The sequence below is a fragment of the Fukomys damarensis genome, unplaced genomic scaffold (assembly GCF_012274545.1).
Source record: "Fukomys damarensis isolate Sample0158 unplaced genomic scaffold, DMR_v1.0_HiC HiC_scaffold_4, whole genome shotgun sequence".
Classification (NCBI taxonomy): Eukaryota; Metazoa; Chordata; class Mammalia; order Rodentia; family Bathyergidae; genus Fukomys; species Fukomys damarensis.
Genome location: NW_022900916.1, coordinates 59,736,064 through 59,751,894, shown reverse-complemented (window position 1 = coordinate 59,751,894; position 15,831 = coordinate 59,736,064). Strand labels below are relative to the sequence as shown.

General features: G+C 38.5%; 1 protein-coding gene across 2 annotated transcripts in view; it reads left to right on the top strand.

Moving 5' to 3' along the window:
• Nucleotides 1-5,125: 5,125 nt before the first annotated feature.
• Nucleotides 5,126-15,831, top strand: part of Asb4 (ankyrin repeat and SOCS box containing 4) — a 60,764-nt gene continuing 50,058 nt past the window's right edge. For both annotated transcript variants that reach the window (XM_033758335.1, XM_019204414.2), the window contains exons 1-2: nt 5,126-5,312; nt 14,477-14,776. In XM_033758335.1, coding sequence (XP_033614226.1) covers nt 5,126-5,312; nt 14,477-14,776 — 487 coding nt within the window. The remainder of the gene's footprint in view (nt 5,313-14,476; nt 14,777-15,831) is intronic.

Genomic DNA, 15,831 nt, shown 5'->3' with positions numbered 1-15,831 from the left:
ACAAAATCATCACAAAATCACCATTTTTGAAAACATTCTAGGTAGCAGGCCTGGCACCAGCACATACGGGAATGTTCTTCCAGGCTTACCTTTTAGACAATTGGACTTGGGCTCAAGAAGAAATAAAATAAGATAAATAAAATTTATAAATAGAAATAAAGTAACCTTTATTGAGTTTCAAAAAACCTGAAACACAAACCAGAAACAGCTTCAGAATGAGGATGTTCTCGTGATGGTTCCTCTTCTTTACCTAATCCTAGGGCCTCAGAATCCACAGCTGTCTTAGCTTAGAAAGTTCTTCCCTTAGATATTAACATGGTCCTCACTGCCCTCACATTTGTGCTCAAGAGAATGGGACTTTTCTGAGCAGTTATGTGAAGATGTAGGGTTTCCAGGCTGCAACATCTTCCCAGAGACCCCCAAGAGTGGAGGAGGCTTTTCTTAATTCTACCATTTTCTGTCTATATAAGGGTGACCCAAGGTCCACCTGAGACCCAGTGGCATTCTCAGTTTATTTTTCTTGGTATCATGTTTTACCACCAGACAAATGATATGTCACTTTTTGTTGTGTCTGCTCCTTTACAGCCCCTCTACTAATATCAAAGTTTCATAGACACAGAGGCTTGCACTTTTAAAACGGCATCCACAGAGCTCAGAAACAGCACTTGTGGTAGCTACGAATAATCCCGGTGGTTCATAGTCATGTCTATCTTGTAGTCTCTCTTGCATTGAGTCAGGATAGTCACTGTGGCCAGTAGTATACAGAAGAAATGGTGGTGTAGTACTTTCTACATTAGGTTGTAAAAGACACTGAAAATTCTGAGTATTGAGTTCTTTCATTCTAGGAGAAATCACCTGCCACGGTAGGAGAACACTCAAGCTGCCTAACAGAAAGGAGTTATGTGGACAGAAACAAAACAGCACTCACTTTGCCACCTAGCAATTGTCAGTCTTCGAGTATCTCAGCTGAGGCCTCAAACATCATAGAACAGAGACAAATCTTTCTTTCATGATCCGATCCATGAGAGATTGGAAATGATGAAGTAATATGCTATGTAGCAAAAAATAATGTAACACATAGTCCATAGTTAAAATTTTCCTGAATATAACTGACTAAAAAATGAATATCAACAGATTTCTTCCTAGATTACTTAGTGATCAAATATAAGTTTTAAAGTTAACCTAAACATTATGGTTTAAAACGCCACTTGAGCAACAGAAACATTGGTTTTCAAATTTCAAGAGCTAGCTAGGTTTGAGTGTTAGTCTACTGCTTATTTGCCATCTGATCTTGTAGATGTCAGAGGGCAACGGGTTCTTGATTTTGTCATCTGAAAAAAATGGCAAAATTTTGCTTGTTGATTTTCCTGATCTGTACACTAGAAATAATGGTAATAATTACAAGCGTAGTACTGGTAATGGCACGTGCCTGGCACAGTCTTATTTATATTAAAAACTTTTGGGCCAGGCTTTTGCTGAAACCCATTCTACAACTGGAATTTTCCACTTTATGAGCCAATGCATTTTATTTACTATTTAAGTCACTCCCAGTTGTTGGCTCTACCTACAACCAAAAGCATCTTTATATAAAACATTAAGACTAACACATTTGAAACAATGGCAAACTAAACAGAGTGAGATGTTGTGAGGAAAGTTCTGCATAGTAATTTAAACACAACAGATAAGAAGAAAGGCACGCCAAACAACCTTATCACCCATGTCTGTGGGTTGACAGCAATGACATCCTATTTCATTGCTAGGAAAGACAGAGACTTGAGGCATGCAGTTTTCACAGAAATTCTGTTTCTGAGAATGCATTTTGGCTTTTGATATTTTCCCTAAGGTTACATTTGATAGTTGCAGCTCAGAGCACCAAATTTATGCTAAACACCACAGTAAGCCAAAGGGCCATGTGTGTTCCAAAGGCGGTACTACAGTGGAAAGACTGTGTTGTACGCAGACATCAGGAAAATCGGAAGCCTGCTGCCTCGGCTATAGGTCTGTAGAGAGTATGAGAGGGTCTCCTGGGCCATTCATCACAGCCTCACCTTGTCAGAGAGCTCCTCGTGCCATTTCAAGAGCAGAGGACATTGTCCTGGGCATGTCATGAAACACTAATAAAAAAACTCATCTTACAGGATGGAGAGTTCTCATTTTTAAGAACTGGGAAGATAGGAATATCTGACAGGCCTGACTACATGAAACAGAACATTGCCACTGGGTAATGTGACCTGCGGGGTAAAGATAGATGGTGACTGAAAGCTGTGGTTTAGCTAATAAAGGCAGGCTTCAGGTCTGTTTTATTAGCATTGGTCACATTACTTCTTATATGTTACAATGACTTTGATGGGAGATTTCATTAAAGACTTGTTTTAGAAGTGTGGATAATCTCTCAGTTCTATATTCTGCTGCTTAGATATATCAGTTAATAAATGAATTTTATCAGAATAATAGAGCTAACTTTAATTTTATGTATTCATGGAAATTTACTTTGTTTTTCTCAAACTTTTCTGAGAAGTTTAATTCCACTTATTTTTATAGTTTTGTTTAGTTCCATTTATTTTATAGTCGTTCAGAAAGACAACAACTGTGAATATCAGACACACAAATGAGGAATTGGGAGGGTTTATTTTTTTGTTTTGGGACAGGGTCTCACTGTGTAGTTCAGGCTGCTCTTGAGCTCACTATGTCACCCTTGAACATGTGACGATCCTTCTGTCTGAGCCTTCCAAGTGCTGAGATTACAGACATGCACCACTGCATCTGGATAATATTAGTATCTTGAGTATTGCTTCCCTCTAGATCTTTTATTCCTGGAAGCCCTCGAGAAGAAAAGTCGGAATTCTCAAAGAATTTTATCTGATTATTTCCTAGAGACTGCTAAATATTTGGATTAGACTAAACACACCCAATGAAAGCAAAATAAAACTGTGTTCCCCTTGCCTTTAACAAGATGGGGTTAGTTTAAAGGGTGATTGGATATAAATAAACTATACAATTTTTGCATGGAATTCAATGAATGTGTAACTTTGTGACAAACTCGAGCAGACAGGAGACAGAAAGGGTCCAGGGACTTCCATCCCTGGGTGGAAATTCATTCCATGCTGAGTTTTACTTAAGCAACTAGTATGATTGTTTTCACTTCCTATTTCATCAGTGTCCTGAAAGTGTTAAGACAAGTACTCAGTAGGCATTTTTGCATGGAAGAAATTACAACTTTAGGTAGACTTGTAAACTGCTCCCTAAGAATCTCAGTCCAATTTCACAAAAGCACTATGTCGTAGAACAGTCTTTTGGGGACAAAACCCTATTTGAGGAAGCATTTGCATGTATGTTGCTATTGTTATTACTATTTTTAAAATCTGGAAAACTTAATTTTAAAGTGAGCAAAAATTTTCAACAGTAAAAATTAAAACGAAAGTAAAAAATAATCAAAAACTAGTTTATGTTATTAGAATGGCTGTCACTGGGAGGTGGGTGAGTTTTTTGATTGGAACAGGACATAAAGGGGACTTCAAATGAGCTTGAGCCATTCTGTGGTTTATCTTGTATTTTGGTCACAGTCCTTATGATTTGTTGGTTTCTTGTATTTATGTTTACACATTTATTTAATAAGTTAAAAAATATGTTGTGATTTGCATCCATATCTGCATACTTAAATTCTAATAATCAAATAATAATGTCATTTTAGAGTTTTAAAAATGAATATTGCTAATTTATCTGCAGAAAATCTGTATCAGTTTTGGCTCCCATCCACAATATACAAAATATAATTTATTTGTTTAGGTGTTAGTACTAGTTATCATTTTTCTACTTTTAATGACTATAAGTAAAAACTAAAGTTTTCTTTCTAGCTTTTTATTTTGAAAAATTTCAAACTTCCGGAAAAGCTGAAAGAATGATATAATAGACAACCACACATATTCATTAGATTTACCAGCTGTTAACTTTTTCTTTTCTTTCTTTCTTTCTTTCTTTCTTTCTTTTTTCTTTTTTTTTTCTGGTACCAGGAATTGAACTCAGGACATGTAAGGCAGGCACAGCATCACTGAGCTAAATCCCTGGTCCAACTTTTTTCACACTCTCTTTCTCTGTCTCTAGTCATACACACACATGCATTCATACTACACACCAACATCCACCCATCTACCTACCTATTGAATATGTGAACTCTTTTTAAAAAGCTTGAGGGGCTGGGAGTTTATTCAGTAGTAAAGTGCATTCTATTCAAGATCCTGAGTTTGAACCTTACAACTATAAAAAAAGTTTCAGATATTATAATTTGTCCCTTACTATATCACTTAATACGAAGAATATTTTTGTACATAACCACAATGCATTTTATTATTAAAAATAAATAATTCCATATTATTATCTGGTACTATAAGAACTATCCCATGTTTATGTTTCCAAATTGTCTCAATATAATATTTTCTAACTGGTTTGGAAAAATATAATGCTTAATAAAATTCATTTACTTTTTGCATTTAGTTGTTTCTTCTTGTTATACTTTTTTTCCCTAAAACCCCTCGTCCACTGTCCCACCCTCCTTTTTTATGGCATTAAACAAATTCAAGCCTCAGAACACTATTTAAGTTCTAATATATATAATCTGGCTTGCTGTCACTGGCTTACATTACCAAAGTTATTACAGGTTTTCAGAAGCATATACATCAACAACTGAAACAAATTTTCATTTTTGGCTATTGGCTAGTCAGAGCAAGACACCAAGTCTTCAGCTAGGCACCAGAGGGTTTTAGTGAGAAAAAAAAACAAACAAAAAAAACTTAAGCGCTTTTAAATCTTATATTATTACTTTTATCATATAAGAAGTAAAAATGACATTTCACGCTTGGAAACGTATTGTGAGAGCTTCCCTTCCTGTCCCTACTCCGTATTGCTGAATGAATCAGCTAATATACAATCCGTTTCAGGGACGTGAAAGGGCAGTGACAGCCAAGAAGGATATTTTGAAGTTTGAAATGATCCCTATATAAATAGAACGGATCAGCATAACTTTGGGATAAAATTAGCCAACAGTTTACGGACTCTCTAGCAGGCGCCTGTTTGCTTGGTGCTGCTCTCCTGAGCAATCACAACACAGCTTCTCCAGAGGGACAGGAGGATGGACGACGCCACCGCCCCTGCCACTAAATCTGGAGCTGCCAAGTTAGCTAAGAAAAACTTCCTTGAAGCTTTAAAGTCAAATGATTTTGGAAAATTGAAGGCTATTTTAATCAAAAGGCAAATAGATGTGGATACAGTTTTTGAAGTTGAAGATGAGAACATGGTTTTGGCATCTTACAAACAAGGTAAAAAATATAGGTGTGACTGTAAAATTGATAGGAAATAGATTTTTTAAAAAATACAAAGCATGAGTTACTACTCTAAACCAGTAGGTTTTATTGTTTAAGTATTTATTTAAAACATATTTTTACTTTTATCTTTTCATTCTTTTTAAACTACAGTGCTTATAGGCTGATATCATATACTTATGCCACATATATTATATATAAAAGTATATAGAGTATGCATAAACACATATAATGCATATATTTCTTTTCTTTTCTTTTCCACCTTGTGCTTAGAATGTGAAGTTCTGAACCATCATATTTAGTAACGCATTATGTGTTTCTAATTTTTCTTCTGACTGCGATTGACACAAATTAATAAAATATTTTTAGATGGTGGTTGAAACAGACCATTGAGACCTAATCTAGACAATGTGGCTGGCTTGGCAAGGCTGATAATTCTCTTTTAACAGCACTTAAAGATACATCATCTCTGTGTCCATGTGAACGAAAAAGATTTTCTCCTCCATTTGAGGGTTAATTAATGGAGGAAACTGTGTCACAGGCACCTTGATGATCTTCATCATTTTAATGAGTTTTAGTTCAGGCACAAAAGCTAAATTCAGAAAAACCAAAAAGCTAACTTTCTTTTCTGAACTCCAATATAGTTCAAGATTGCAGAAGTGTTTGATGCAGAATATCTGCTTTACACAAAACTAAAGAAAACAAAAATTAAGACCAATTTTTTTTTATCAGGGAATTTTCTGGAATCCATGCTTAATAAATGAGAAATAAATTAGCATGCTGATTCTAACTTCCCAAATCAGCTAGTTAATGAGGGAACTTGAGTAGTTAGGCCATCTGGTGAGCAGACTGCAAATAAACACCCTACTTAACATCACTTCTGTTTAAATAAAATAGATGAGAAGGTTTTGGGTGTAGTATTTAGTGATAGAGTGTATGCAATTATTATTCATGTATGCAGATGTTTTCTGTTCATATATAAATCACAAGTGCCATTAATTTCCAGACAAAATGCTAATGGTATACATTTCTGTGGTCTCTGATAATCAGTTCTGAAGGAAGTAAATAGAATAGTTAAGGCCAGTTGCTGTGCTTAGGATTTGTATTTACAAGCTTCATGATAAATTGGCATGGTTATTTTGACTGAAAGATAAAGGAAGTAACTAGTTTTTAAAAAATTTGATGGAGATTCTGTTCAAAAGAAAAAGTTATATACTATGTAATTAAGTTGCATAAATTCTTTCTTATAAATTTATTTAGTGAAATAATTTGTTTAGTTAACAACTAGTTAGGAAGTCCTGAGTGCTAAATATATTTTAAAGGTACATTGAAAAACCTATATAATAACTCAGGGCCTAGGTGATGGGTAACTTATTTGATACTGAATCTGGAAGACTATCTTTTCTCATTTTCTCAGTAGCCAAATTACCAGGGACACATGAAAATTCTGAGGTTATAAGAAAGGAACCTTGAGGTGCAGGCTCTCAGGAAGTCCCCCCCCCCCGCCCCGCTGCTGCTGCTTATAATGGTGTCATCACCTGTGAATGAGAAGAAACTGTTTTAAATTCTTATCAGTGCAAGTCAACTCCTGTGGTCCTGGTAGAGCCACATCTTCATTCACTCTAATGAGTGTTTTCATAGTGTTAGGACTATGGGCTGTGGCTTTCAGTCAGGAGATAGCAGATTACAGAACCCAAGAAAGGAAAGAAACAATTCCAGTGTTCTGTATGCTAGGTGGTTGTCTACACAGAAATACTAGGACTGGGGACTATACCTTCAGGGTTCATGCAGGAAATTGTTGGCTCGTCTATATGAATAAGTGTGTAGAAACACAATCCATTTAACATGAGTGTAAAATTCTGTCTCTTTAGTTTTAAACACAGGTTAAAACTTCATCTTTCTTTGTAGTTACCTCAGGGTTTGCTTTTTTTTTTCCCACATACTTCTAATCTAATCATCAATTCTTTCAATACTGAGGTTAGGAATAAATAGGATCCTAGTTGCTGGGTAAGTAACAGAGACTAAGAGGTTTTATCAATTTCTCAACTTACAAAGGAGTGCTTTAGGAACAGTGCACAGCTGAAGGCCTGGGACTGGCTTGTTAGTTCCTGAGTTCTTTTTCAAATGGTTCTAAAGAATAGGAGCTATTTCTGTGTGGCCTTGAAGGCTATCTGGCTGGATTAAAGCCTTTGAGAATTTATTAGCTAAAAGCAGAATTTTTAGCCATTGAAAACTGTTGAACTGCTATGTGTTACTCTTTGATTCTTTTAAAGCATACTTGAAAAGCTGTAGGCAGAAAAGTACACAAATTGTAAGCATGAATCCTAATTAAATTTTACAAAATAATCCTAGGTAACTAGCGTCCAGATTGGGAAACAGAATATTTTTGTTTACTTTAAAAGGGTAGGCTTCTTCACCTTTAGTTACTTGCAGCTTAAGGAACTACCTATAAATGTAAAATCTACAACAGATATGCTACTTTAAATTTTCTTACATAATTGATGATGCTGTACTCAATAATTGATTATCCTGAGAAAGATGAACAGATCAATTTTGAACCATTTTTATTTCTTTTAAAACATACTATAATATTTTTCATGGCATTGCAAAATGTAGTTCAATTTTAATTTTAAATACAGCACATTCGAGCCAATATGAAAGTCATTATGTGATTTTTGGAATGCTAACTCAGAACTCTGCTGGTTCAAAAATCAATTTAGTATCTCAATATTAGTTCCCCAAATCTGCAACCTAATAAGTGCACCATAATCAAAAGTTGACTATAATCTAAACAAATATAGGTTTAGTGAGTTTCAGAGAAGAAAGCTATTGGTCACAAAGAAGTCTGGAAACACATCTCTGCTTCTTTCAGTAGCTCTGGGTCCCTCTCCAAACAGCCTATCAGAGGACAGATCTGGAAGTCCATCTCCAGAACATGTGTCCAAACTGTGGGTCCTTGTTTCCCCAGAACTTGATAGTAATTTCTTATAGTTGGAGACACATCTGGTTGTTTTTTCAAGTTACTTTAAGTGTAGTAATAAAGTCTTCAACTGGTTTCAGTGGCACGTTTGTAGTCTCAGCACTCAGGGAGGACCCCAAAATTCAAGGATCCCAAGTTCACAACAAGCCTGGTCAATTTAGCAATGTAGTAAGACCCTATTTCAAAATAAAAATTTGAAAAAGGGCTGGGGACATAGTTTGCCTAGCATGTAGTAGGTTCTGGGCTCAATTCCAGTCCCACAAAAGCAGACAAATAAAAACCTAATGCAAAAGTCTTCAGATAAATCTGTGTTTTATTTAAATAACAGCATATTTTCTAAAACAAACAATATAATGTGCTGTCTGGTATTTGAGAGACCTCCCAGGGAATGGCAGAGATATGGGTCTTAAAAACAAGTAAGCATGGTCTGGGGATTTAGCTCAGCGGTTTGGTGGCCTGCTTCACAAGTGCAAAGACCTGAGTTCAATCCCTGGTACCAAAAAAAAAAAAAAAAAAAAAAAAAAAAAAAGCAAGTAAGCAGAATAGCATTTACCAGATAATCACTTAAAAAATAATGACATAAAGAAAACGTCAATACATGAGGGAATTTTTAAATACTGGATGCAATAAATAGTTGAATAGTTAAAGAATGTCATGATATAAAGTTTATTCTGAGCCAAGCAGATAGCATCCAGAGTGAAAGCAAACCCAAAAGAAATCTTCGTGAAAACACAAAAGCCCTTCATGTTGGTCCCTGGTGCTGACCTGCGGGGAAAATGAACGAATGTCCTGAAAGCTCTTTCCAAAGCTCTGCCCAACTACACATTTTGATTCTCCTTCAGATATATGTGTCTTGGCTCATTAGTGATATGGGCAGAATTCCAAACTTATCTCTTTGGTATGAAATTTTCTAGTTAGCAAGGTAATCCGAGTCCTTTTATAAATCAGTGTAATGGACTTTTAAATACTTCATTTATGGGCCACAGCCTCTGGTTCTTTGATCGGTAGTCATATTTTTAATTAAAATAACCAATGAGTGATTTCACCTGAAAACTTTCTGGCAGGTACTTTATCTACTTTACTGTGTAGCAACCACTTTCCAAATACCATGAAAGTTCTTATTTCTAGTCTCTTAATCAATAATCTCTGTATCACCCAATTTTTTTTGTTTCTAAAAATCAACTCTCCCGCCTCCTGTTACTATCTACAGTTCTTTTTCCATCTTTGATGCTCAAACTTTTTCCTTTAAAACTTTTCATTCTCAGCTTGCTTCCTCCTATCCTCCCAAGAGAAGCTCAAAGAATTATCCTGAAATTATTAGCTATTAAAAAATAGCCAAAAATTGTACTTCCGTCTATAATCCTTCAGGACTGTATAAATAAGAGCAAATGTCTGCTAATCCGACCATGAGCTGCGTGTGTAACCTTTGGCTCACAGAAGCTTCTGTGTGGGGCTGGGGTGACTCAGATAACATCCTGGTTGATAACTGTTATAGAGATTGGCTTAGCTGAAGTTTCCCCAGAGATGTTTACATTGTCCCCAAACGCTAGAGAAAAAAACAATCCTTTCTCCCATGTGGCCAAAACACTGCTTCTTACCGTATTTCCTGAGCTCTCTGCCCAGCTACACAGGCATAATTCTTGAGTTTGGAGTTTAAATTAAACATGCATATGCATACACACAGGAGAATAACCTGCATGTTTTTTGCAAAGGTAAAACTTCTAAATTTCCTTCAGGACTTTTAGATGCAAGTGATACTGGTTTGGAGGTGAAGTGCATGTAGCTTCAGATCAGAAATTAGTAGGTAAAGATTTTTGGGAGACAGAGTTTGAGAGTTTGACCTCAATAGTACTAATCTATATGAAGGTGGGCACTTTCTACTACCTAACCCCTAGCAGAGTTGTTTTCATTTATAAAACCAGGGCTTTGCTAAGACCCTCTCTAAAGTGATCTGTGATGTCATGTGGGTGAAATTATATAACAGATTGTGCACCAGGCTCTTGGAAAGGTAAAAGCTGAGCCTATGTTTGGAAGTTCTCCCAGGTCTTGTGCAAAGGGGGAAGCATCATCTTTCTCTCTCCGCTTTTTCGGTGGAGCCCTTTGCTGACACCAAACTCTTGCCAAAGGAGCCATCGCTCTAAGCAGACTGCAGCCTTCAGGTAGAGAGTGCGTGCTTCCCGCCGGCGGGGTGGAAGCCTCACTTTCTTACCCAGCCCCCAAGGGCATTGTCTCCTGCTGCCTCCCACCCCTGTCCTTTTTTGCAGTCTGAGCTCACAGGAAAAGGGCAGGCTGGCATCTGCGGAGGTGAACAGAGGGGAACCTTGGAAACACGAACACTAAGAATAAACCACATTCTAGGCTTGGAATCTCTGGGAAAATCCTGCAGAGTGCAGGGAGAGGCAAACAAATGAATCTGGCCGATCATTTTATGGTACTTCTAGCATACGGTGAGCAAAAGTGATTAGAGTCGTGGGGACAGATTCCGATCTCTTCGCATAGCAGCATCCACACAGGCATGTTCATAGGCGCGGACGTATCTATGGCGTTTGAAGATCACGTTACTTGGGGTTCGGTCCTCGATGAGGGTGAGTGCACCTCTCTCCACTCTTGTTGCACAGTGGCCCAGGTCCCTGACCCCATTTTAAGGTGGTGATTATATTGGGGGGCCCTTTGCTGTGAAGTGCTCTTTTCTCTGTTCAATGCAGCAGCCTTTTCAGTTCGGCTCGGGGCTAAATTGTTCAGAAGCCTCTGGCCCCAGGCTCACACCGCAGGTCTACAGCAGAGCTTTAAGATGAACACCGGCATGCCCCCTGCCAGGCCGTGCCCTTATTTTCCTGTCACCTCCCCTGGGCAGCAGCTAAGGTATCTTGTTCTCCCGCAGTAACACTCTTCCCATCTAGCAGAGGTGAGTTGTAGGCACAATTCCATTCTGGGTGTTGGCTCCATTCCAAGCCCTCCTGAACTGTGAGCCTGATTTACCAGTTAATGGTTATGATTATGGAAGATGCGGATGAAACTGACTGGAGAAGCCAAGGATGACTGATTCATGCAATAAACAGACAAGATAAATTCTCTAGGTGCTGCTGGGAACTCAGGAGGAAGAAAAAAGAATCAACAAGCAAACACATTTCCATATCAGAGATGTGACATATTACAGATGAATTCAGAATCTTCTTCCTTTCTTTGCAATTTGTAAAGCAGGCTTGGAGCTAAACCTATTCTGCCTTCACAAAGACAAAGACAGATGGAAATTCTGCGTTGAAGATATTCCAAGTTCATAAGCTTGGACCGAGGCAGGTGACTTAGGGCTCTAGCAGGCTGAAAAAGTGGCAGTTTTCTCATCTGGAAAATGAAAGGCTTGGAATGCATAATTCTATCTCCAGTGTGGACATTCTGCGCTTCTCTGATTTTACATCAAAATGGTGTTTTCTTAATCAGCTCTCTACTGCTTCTTTTGGGAGATCATTTTTCTTCCGATTGCAGAAGCAGGCATGAGTTTCCAATGAGTTGCAGCACAGAGCTGCCTGATCTTTGAGGCTAACCAGCAGGCAAAATACACCCTGGTTTTCAGATTGGGAACCAGCTTTTTTCCAAGACAGAAATTGTTGGGGAAATTTGAGTATTAAAACAACCACGTATTGATATTGATAAGTTTCATTCATATTAATGACTCAAAAGCACGCTGCATATCATTTAGCTTAAGAATTCTGCTTGAAGCACTTATTCAATGTACAGAACTAAATGAGAATGCATGAACCAGTGTGTGTATATCCACACCCTTATGTTGTGTGTGGATATAGAAGCGCATGGTTACCACTTCCTCATTTAAAGCTGTCTGTGGTGCTATAGAGTCACAGGCACATGGCTCTGCTGGGAAAAACCCTTATCATCAAAGAGCATCCTTCTCAGAGTCTGAAATCACCTATCAGTATCTTAGAACTTCATTCTAATGGCTGAACACAGATTCCTAGATACATTCAAATAATTCTGAGAGGGAGCACACTTTAAACAATCCTCAATCCATTAAGCCTTAGTGCAAAATAAGTGAACTTCTTTTGAAAGAGCAGATTTGGGTAAGGGCAGATGTGGGAGTGAAAGAAAACAAAATGCCCTTAGCATTCTGAAGGGGATTAAAAAAGGATTTTGTGAGTGTGTGTGTGTGTGTGTGTGTGTGTGTGTGTGTGTAGGTGGGTGAGACGGTGGGACACAGAGAGATGAACTTTGAGTTTCATTGATTTGTTCCTGTGAGGTTAATCAGCATTGTGTATTACCCTGTAAATGGCTTCTTTAAGTTAAATTCTTTTTCCCCCCTTTGGACAAAGGATGATATTTTAATTTTACAAATTTTAAAAAGTTTTAGTACATGTATCAGATACTAAATTTATAACTTACAAAGGGGACATTCAGGAACAAGTACACTTATCTATGTCCTTATCCCCTAGTTCTTGATCTTTCTGGGAGGCCACCACTATAAACAGTTTCTTAGGGGCCAGGGATTTAGCTCAGTAGCACTGTGCCTGCCTCGAAAGCTTGAGGTCCTGAGCTCGAGCCCTGGTACCGTAAAAAATGAGTGTAAATAGTTTCTTGTTCGGGGTATTTAAAAATTTAAAAATTGATTTGCACATGATGACATAGTGTAATATACATTGACATCTATTGATTTCAGTATATATACAACTGTCTGATTCTTTTATTGGCTGTATAGTATTCAGTTGAATGAATGTACTATATGATCGAGTTAATGTTTCTTGTTAATGAACAGAAAGGCTGTGTTCAATCATCTAACCATTAGCGATAGTGTAGTAGTCTACACATAGTGCTATATATAGGCCAGGTTACCAGGGTCCATAATTACCAGAATTATCTTTCATAGAGTACAATGCAAACAGTGCTCCTTGGACTTGTATAGGACAGTGGTCCTGTAAGGTATTTCGCACATGAATGATTTTTCTTGTAGGGGAGATACCCAGGAGTGATAAATATGTATTATTTTTCATTTAATTGAGTGAACTTCAGTACCTGATGAACAAGCTCACCTTTAGCATATGGACATCATCATCCTTAGAATGCCTGTGGTCGCTCATCATTTCTTGTAAACTGTGGTGCTTAGGAATAATTATAATATTTTACATTTATTCTGATCTCATGTAATTAATGAAGAATGCAACATTTGCTTCTGTTTTTCTGGGCATCACATTCTGATTAATGTGTTTTAAGATTACATAATTTTTTAGGCAGCTCCATTCCACTGTTTTTGAAACTATTGTCAACTCAAAGCTCTAGATTTTTCCTCAAATAAATGACCACTAAACTATATTCTGATTACCTTTTATCTGTGAGACTTTTATGGCCTAAGAATTAAAATGGAACACAAATTATAAGCCTGTAAATTAACAGTTTGGGCTCATTCAAGACAAATTCTCAATGATTGGAGTTTAAAATTTTTTTGAAGAATATCATAAAATTTATCATAAAAATAATATGCAACCACAGAAATGGAGGCCTCAAACTAAAATCCCCTTGTGACCCAAGAAGGTAAAGTACATGAAGGAAAAAGATAGTATGACTAATAGAGACAGAAAGAACTTGAAGAAGATCAGGGCATACATGCCTGTAATTCAGCCACTTGGGAGGCTGAGGCAGGAGGATCTTAGGAACCCAAGGGACTTAGCATGACCTTACCTCAAAAAAAAAAAAAAAAAAAAAAAAAAAATAAAAAAAAAGGCCAGGGATTTAGCTCAGTGGTTCTATTGCCTGCCTTGCAAGCACAAGGACCTGAGTTTGATCCCTCTTACAAAAAAAAAAAAAATGGAGCTCAGTGTATGGGCTTATGGGCTTCTTTAGCATGGCTTTAATCCCCAGGAACATGAAACGCAAGAAAGAAAAACTGATAGGAGGAAAGAAGTGAGAAAAGAAGGAAGGGAGGAAAAAGAAAGAGGGGGAGACAAAGAAAAAGAGAGAGAAAAGAAGATACAAAGCAAGAAAGTCAGGAAGAATCTCAGCCCAACTCACTTAAATATATCTGAATGTTATTGAGCAAAGCACTGGAAAATCCAGCAACTACTGATCTATAACCTATGGATCAATTTTTCTTCAGTTTGTAAAAATTCTCACAAAACAAGGAGAAATTCTCAATCAAAAAATAGGACAGTGTGAGCTTCCTTTCTTTTTCTCCCCCTAGGTTATTGGCTGCCTAGTTATAAACTAAAGTCTTCCTGGGCCACGGGCCTGCATCTGTCTGTCTTGTTTGGTCACGTGGAATGCCTTTTGGTGCTACTGGACCACAATGCCACAATCAACTGCAGACCCAACGGGAAGACCCCTCTTCACGTGGCGTGTGAAGTGGCCAACGTGGACTGCGTGAAGATCCTCTGCGACCGTGGAGCCAAGCTCAACTGCTACTCCCTCAGTGGACACACAGCCTTGCACTTCTGCACCACGCCGAGCTCCGTTCTCTGCGCTAAGCACTTGGTGTGGCAAGGTGAGCGCTGGGCGTCTGTCCGCGTCATCGCCACACTCGGGTTCTGAGCCTTGGTGACCCCTCCTGACTCAGGCTGTCTGGCAGGTGTTCTCATGCCTTCAGCATAGGTCAGGGGCCCTAAGATACACAAACACGCCCTGAGTTCTTCTGGCAGGGCTCATTCTGTGATGATTACACTGCGATCTTAAAGTTTTGACTCCATAGGAAATGCACTGATCTGCTCACTTACTGAAGGAGCATTTATTCAGCTCCTGCTACGCATCAGGTAATGCGGCGGGTGAAAAAGAGAAGACAGTCTCTTCTCTCAAAGAACGTATAGTCCACTAGGGGATATAAATATTAATAAAATTAATAAACACTGTACATGATTCAAAGTGGGGGGAAGTGTGGTGAAAGAGAAACAAGGAGCCGTGAAAGGAAAAGTCACGAATGAACTGCGATACAGTGTGTGAGGATTTCTCTAAGGACGCGATGTGTAAGCTGAGACCTTAAGGATAAGAAAGAGCCAGGCCGTAAAAACGGAGCTACGCGCAGAGGAGTGGAGACCTAGGGACTAGCAGGACCCGACCTGGGTATTTGCTGGGAGGGCTAAAGACTGGGATTTTTAAACGAATGCCTGAGTATGGTAGGGCTGGAGGGACAAGAGGACAGACAGCAGAGGGGAGAGCGTCAGGATGACATCGGATACGGTAGGTAACGGGGCCTTCCGGAGGCTAAGGTTCAGGGCCCCGAGATGCAGACACTGAGGGGTTTGAAGCAAGGCATGGTGTGACTTAATGTTGTGACTGTCGTTCTGGAGTTGTGCAGAGAATGGGTCCGAGAGGCAAGAACGCAGAGACGTAGGCCACTGGGGAAACAAGCGGCTGGGGCCTGAGCAGGGGTGGTGGCTTGCACCGGGGCAGGCCTCAGTAAGAAGGTGGGGACTGGCTGGCTTCGCACTGTATTTTGGAAGCGGCACTGAGGGATTTAGGTATGGAGTAAACGTAGGTTGGGGCAGAGGAAAAGGAAATCCTAGAGTCTCTGATTTCAGAAAATGGGCAGACAGCAATGCTACC